The 6,304-nt window shown below is 45.2% G+C and overlaps 1 protein-coding gene across 2 annotated transcripts in view; it reads right to left on the reverse strand.

Moving 5' to 3' along the window:
* Positions 1 to 5,645, reverse strand: part of Oscp1 (organic solute carrier partner 1) — a 40,825-nt gene extending 35,180 nt beyond the window's left edge. For both annotated transcript variants that reach the window (XM_070008922.1, XM_070008921.1), the window contains exon 1: positions 5,451 to 5,645. In XM_070008922.1, coding sequence (XP_069865023.1) covers positions 5,451 to 5,562 — 112 coding nt within the window. In that variant the 5' untranslated portion in view covers positions 5,563 to 5,645. The remainder of the gene's footprint in view (positions 1 to 5,450) is intronic.
* Positions 5,646 to 6,304: the final 659 nt, after the last annotated feature.

The raw sequence follows: 6,304 nt of genomic DNA on the forward strand, positions 1-6,304 counted from the left end.
TGTTGGTTAATTGGAGAATTAGTCTTGCAGACTTTTCTGTCCGGGCTGGCTATAAACAATGATCTTTAGATCTCATCCTTTGATTCCAGATGTGACCCACCAGGGCCCTCCCTGCTCTTCAGATCTACTTTTTCATTAGATGCACGACTTCAATGTAAAAGAACGAATGGTAGGACCACTTCAAAGAAAGCTTCCCAGGATTAAGGCAGGTAGAGAGATGCCAAGAGGAGACCAGATCAGGAAAAATGCACTTGGATATGAGAATCTATGAGGATTCTTTATTGGTTGAGACCTGGCTCTACCACTTAACAGCTGTGTAAAATTCAGACAGCTTGTTTAATTTAAGTTTCCTATTATTAGGATAATAATAGCATATACCTTATAGGGTTGTTGGGGAGATAAATGGACAACATACACAAAACATTTAGCTGGATTTTTTCTAGTTCCATTTTCTCTACTGAAGGACTGAAAACCACCCATAAAGAATGAAAAAGTCTTTTTCCTTTTCTTAAATTTTTGGAGGATATTTCAATCTAGATAACCACCTTCAGATAAAGAGTTCTACACACATTTACATTCCAGCACTGTTTTTCTATTTTTTAGATGACAATTTTAATTTTAGTTCTATTTTTGAGTGGGGGCAGGCCCAAGGCTACCCAGGGCTGGCTGTTAAATAGAATTAGAAAAATAAGAACAACCATAAGCTGGGCACTGGTAGTTCACACCTGTAATCCTAGCTACTCAGGAGGCTGAGATCTGAGCATCACGGTTCAAAGCCAACCTGGGAAGGAAAGTCCATGAGACTCATCTCTAATAAACCACTAGAAAACTGGAAGTGGTATTGTGGCTCAAGAGGTAGAGCACTCGTCTTGAGCTGAAGAGCGCAGGGAAAGCGCCCAGGCCCATGACCAGCAAAAAAAAAAAAAAAAGAACAACCTTACTGCCATGTGTACTTCAGTACACAATGTGAACAACTCTTACCAATCCAGCAGGTACACATAGGTCATACCCTCACTGGGCTATGCAGAGTCCCTACTACAAGGTCAGACACCTCTGAGAAGTTACTAACTTTTCCTTGCAAGAGCCACAGACTTTTGGAGAGAAGGTAATGTTTCTTGGCCATAATGTCCATGTCGTCAATCTTTCTATGGCCTTTATAACCCAGATGGTCTAGTGTGATAGGCTTGGGATAATCTGATAAGGGAAGAGTGATGCAGCAAGGAGTTTATCTTCTCTCTGACAGTGACTTTACTGTGTGCATTGAATGAAACTTGCAAGTTTAAGTGGGGAGTACCAGGCACTCCATATATCGAGGAGCCTCCCTACCAGCAGAGGGCACTGGAGTGCTGTGGGCACCCACCCCTTTCCTTCTGAAGAGGCAGGCAAGTTACCGCACTGGTTTCTTTTTTTTTTTTTTTGCAATCCCCAAAGATGTTTAACCGCACTGGTTTCTAATTCCAGATGACTTTGTGACAATTCCTCTTTATATTTTAAGTGGGAGGCAGGCACAAGGTTATCCAGAGTAAAACTGTTTTTTGTGCACTGTGGCATTGTAATGTGCATGTCTTAAAAAAAAAATCACTTCATGGCCCCAGTTTCCTCTTCTATAAAATGAGGAATATAAGCAAAAGGTAACAGGGTCTAATTTGTGAGTGCTTTTAAGAGTACAGGAGTGAGACGGGGCCGGGAAGGTGGCTCAGTGGTAGAGCACTTGCCTTGCATGCCTGAGGCCTTGGGTTCGATTCCTCAGCACCACATAAGCAAAAAGAAAAAAGCCAGAAGTGGCGCTGTGGCTCAAGTGGTAGAGCACTAGCCTTGAGGTGAAGAGCTGAGGGACAGCGCCCAGGCCCAGAGTTCAAGTCCCACAACCGGACCAAAAAAAAAAAGTGAGGCAAAGGTAGCTGTCTTGCTATTGCTTAAAATGTGGCACAGCATTCAATATGCAATGCTCACAAAAATTACCCCATAAAGAGCTCACTTCCTTTCTGTTAAAGGTTAAACTGAAGCTGCATTTTGTGTGTGTGGGGGGGGGGAGAAGGGAGAGGAGGATGGGGGCAAGGACTGCAACATCTGCATGCCCTGTGGGAACAGGGATGGCCTCCTGGAGACCAATTAGTCATGTAAGAGAATGGAAACATCTAGAAGATACACTGTTTTCATTCAAAGCTTCCGTAATGACTAGTTTACCATGTCTGGTATTCTGTCATAGTGGCTCTGGCTCCCTCTCCCGCATACATACTAACTTTAAAACAGTGGAACAGTCAAAGGGTTCTCAGCTTTTGTAATCCTCCGTGTTCTATCTTGCTTTATCTTGAACTCCCTATGAACTAACTACTTTTTACTATTTTTGTTATAAGGTTAGTGGGTATATTACTTTTTTTTCCCCCAAAGTCCTCCCTCTTCTCCTGATCTTATAAAGCCCCACAAAGTTTCCCCCACTCGCAGGATGAGAGCATGGCCCAGCAACTGGTTAGGAGGATGAGTTTGCAGCCTGATGCCCTAGGTCTTTCAGATCCTCTCCTTTTCCTCTCATCAGCTCTGTAACCTTGGGTGAAGCAGCTTTTGTCCTTCCATGTGAAAAATGGGGTCAGAGAATATTACCTATGTAGTAGAACAGTTGTGGGCATCAAAGTGTCTTTCATATATGGCAAGTGCTTCATTTTAAAGTTATTATTGTCAGTAGGAAGATAGGTCCTATTAGAATCAGTTACTAGACTGGTCTGATCAGTAACCCTACTGTGAATGAATGCACAGAGGGATCAATTTCCACCCAGCTTCTCATATGGTATGACCTCAGACAAAAACTGTGGAATGAACGTGTAAACATGAGTTACTAAATATGTCAGGAACTCTCAAAAACAGAACACAGCAAAACCAGAAAGGCTGTAGCTTTTTTTAAGTTGTTTAAAAAGTTTTTTGTTTTTGCCAGTCCTGGGGTTTGAACTCAGGGCCTGGGTGCTGTCCCTGAGACTCTTTGTGCTTAAGGCTAGGGATTTACCACTTGAGCCACAGCACCACTTCTGGCTTCTTCTGAGTAGTTTAGTGTAGATAATAGTCTCATGGACTTTCCTGCCTGGGCTGGCTTTGAATGTGATCCTCAGATCTTAGCCTCCTGAGTAGTTAGGATTATGGGTATGAGCCACCAGTGCCTGGCTAGATGTCTTCTTGAAAGCCAAACACCTGTCACTCATTGTGTTAAGCATGTTAAATGTATTGCTCGTTCAAACCTTACAAACTTTGCTTTTAGGTACATGTTATTAGTACCATTCTATGGACAGACATACACATAGACATTACACCTTAAGGTCATAGAACTAGTTTAGTAGCACAACTTGCACTGGGACCCAGATCTGTATGACTGGAGAGAGTATACTCTTAATCACTAGTTTATACTATCTCCCAAGATACAGACTACCAGCAGAGAGCTCTAGCCTGTCACACCACCATTAGTCTGAATGGAATCAGATAATACAGACACCAAGGAAAACAGAACCTTCTGGAGGAAGAAATAATGACACCATAGAAATCTGCCAATTTAGGTGCTGGGAAGGTGGCTCAGTGGTAGAGCACTTGCCTTGCATGCATGAGGCCCTGGGTAGGATTCCTCAGCACCACATAAACAAAAAAAGAAAAAAGCTGGAAGTGTCACTGTGGCTCAAGTGGTAGAGCGCTAGCCTTGAGCTGAAGAGCTGAGGGACAGCGCCCAGGCCCAGAGTTCAGGCCCCATGACCGGACCCCCCCCCAAAAAAAAAAGAAAGAAATCTGCCAATTTAGATGATCGGTTCAATAAAAATTTATGGAGTACTCATTTACTATGTTTTCCAGTGAGGAGCTAGAGCATGAAGGTGAATAAAATAATAAAGTGGGGGGATTGTTTCAGTACAACGTGGCCAAATGATAAGGTAAAGAGAAGCATAGAAGTTTCAAGAACACAGGTGCTATAAGAATACAGGAAGGCCGGGCGCTGGTGGCTCACGCCTGTAATCCTAGCTACTCAGGAGGCTGAGATCTGAGGATCGCGGTTCAAAGCCAGCCCGGGCAGGAGAGACCGTGAGACTCCTATCTCCAATAAACCACCAGAAAACCGGAAGTGGCGCTGTAGCTCAAGTGGTAGAGTGCTCGCCTTGAGCTGAAGAGCTGAGGGACAGCGCCCAGGCCCAGAGTTCAAGCCCCACGGCCGACAAAAAAAAAAAAAAAAAAAACGAATACAGGAAGGCCTTTACTCAGGGGGAGACCTCTTGAGCTAAATATCCAAGTGGTAGGGAAAGAATGGAGGAATGGCTCTTACAACATGGAGATATGAAGGATATGGTTTAAAGATCTACAAGCAGTTTGGTATTATTAGGATAGCAAAGTGGGAGACAGGTACTGGTAAAAGATAGTACTGGGAAAGGTCTCAAAATGACCTGCACATAGGACACTAACAAAGGGTCTTAACCAAGGGGCGTATGGACAGATCTGCATATTAGAAAGCCTGCTGGCAGCTATGGGTAGAACAAATGGCCCATTCTTTGTTTTATAGGTAATTCTCATCTCTTTAGCATGAACTTGGACATGATCACATAGGCACAACAGTTAATAATATATATGCTTAACATTGATTGCACATACAGAGACTGTGGGAGGGAACAAATGGTGGCCATGTAAATTGCCTTTATATCAACTTTTCTTCCTCTATCTTTAAAATACAGTATTTCCTTCATATTTAGACCCAGGTAATTTGGCAAAAGCAGTTGTTTGCTGAGAAGGAAGGAAAAGAGTGGTGTTTTGGGTGGTTATTTTGTGTGGCTTGCATATGCTGTGCATGGGAACCAGATTTTGCTCTTCTATAATAGTTTCAACGAAAGACAAGGTTTTTATTTTTGTTTTAACTTATCTGTATTATTTCAGAACCTGTATTTCTAGAAACAACTTCTGAAATGAGAAAGAATTGTCTCCAGATTGTGTAGGAGGATATTATGGTACAGGAATGGAGAATCAGAAGCTGTTTCACGTGGGTAAAGGATGCTTGGACTAGCAAAGAGTATGTTGCTGGGTGGTATGCGGCTGGGATCCCACTTTTGGAAGGGACTGATTTTCAAGAGAGATTGGGAAATAATCTCTTCCATTTGAAGAGATGGGGAAATTGAGCGATCTAGCCAATGGGGTGTTAAGTGTTTCTGCTGGAAAAAGACCTTTGGGGAAAAATTGACTCTAGAGGTTCTTCAACTGCACGGGAACTGCATCTTGCGAGAAAGGCCCTCTGGCTATGAGTGAAATGCGGAGGGGTTGTTGTGGCTGTTGGGTGTTTCACTCGCAGCCGTGAGGGGTGGTGGTGAAGGGTCCGTCTGTAAGTGTGAATGGAGGAGCGGGCACCTGGCTGTGAGGGGAGGGTCTGGCGAAGGGTATTAGGGAGGTGAGGGTGGGACTGAAGGGTGCAGGTCTGGCTGTGAGGACCAGACCCCTCTTACCCTTGCGGGCCTTGTCTCCCGGGATGTTCTGGGCCCGCAGGCGCTGGTCCAGGACGTAAAGCATCTCCCCGCCCAGGTTCAAGAAGAGCAGCGGTAACGTCCTCACCGACATGGTGCTGGGAGCCAGCAGGACAAGTAAAGCGCCCTAGGACTCCGAAGCCTGTGGCCTGGAGGCCCCACCGCGTCCCATGCCGGGTTGCTAGGGCAATGCCACAATAGTAAAGGCGAGCCAATCAGAGAGAGGTTTGGTAGGAGGTGCCTTAAAGGCCCGATGCTTATTGGGCTATTTGGAAGAGCTAGCCTCAGGGGATTGGTCCGCTGCAGACGTGGAAGGGTTTTGAGTTCTGCAGCTTTGCGGATCCTGGGAGGTTGAACAAGCCACCTGGGTAAGGTCTGCAGGTGGATTTGTGGGCACAGCCAGCCCCAGCCAGCCCTGGCTCTGGCACGGAAGCCTCTCATCCGCCTGGCCCTCTAGCTTGTGAGCGAGGAAGCCCCAGCGAAACTGGGGAGCCAGCTCGGGTCAGACAGACCTTGGTAGGACTCCCCACTCCCCGTCCCTGCCTGTGACCCTGGGCAGGTTTGTGAACCTGGGCCACTTCTCTGTGAAATGAAGCAACGCCACCTCACAGGGTTGGTCTGATTAATCAGATTGAGAAAGCATTCCGTAAATGACAAGCAACCATTCAGTTAAATAGGGTAATGAAGGGGTGTCCTTTAATCTTTCGCATCTTCTCCTTAAAGCAGAGGTGGGAAATCTTTTTTCTGCCAAGGGTCTTTTCCATATAAAACATCATTCTTGGGCCATGCTAAATTAGTCACTTAAAAATTAGGATGCTAGACGGGTGCCCGTGGCT

This window comes from Dipodomys merriami, unplaced genomic scaffold (genome assembly GCF_024711535.1).
Source record: "Dipodomys merriami isolate MVZ:Mamm:240054 unplaced genomic scaffold, mDipMer1.0.p SCAF_71, whole genome shotgun sequence".
NCBI classification, from domain to species: domain Eukaryota; kingdom Metazoa; phylum Chordata; class Mammalia; order Rodentia; family Heteromyidae; genus Dipodomys; species Dipodomys merriami.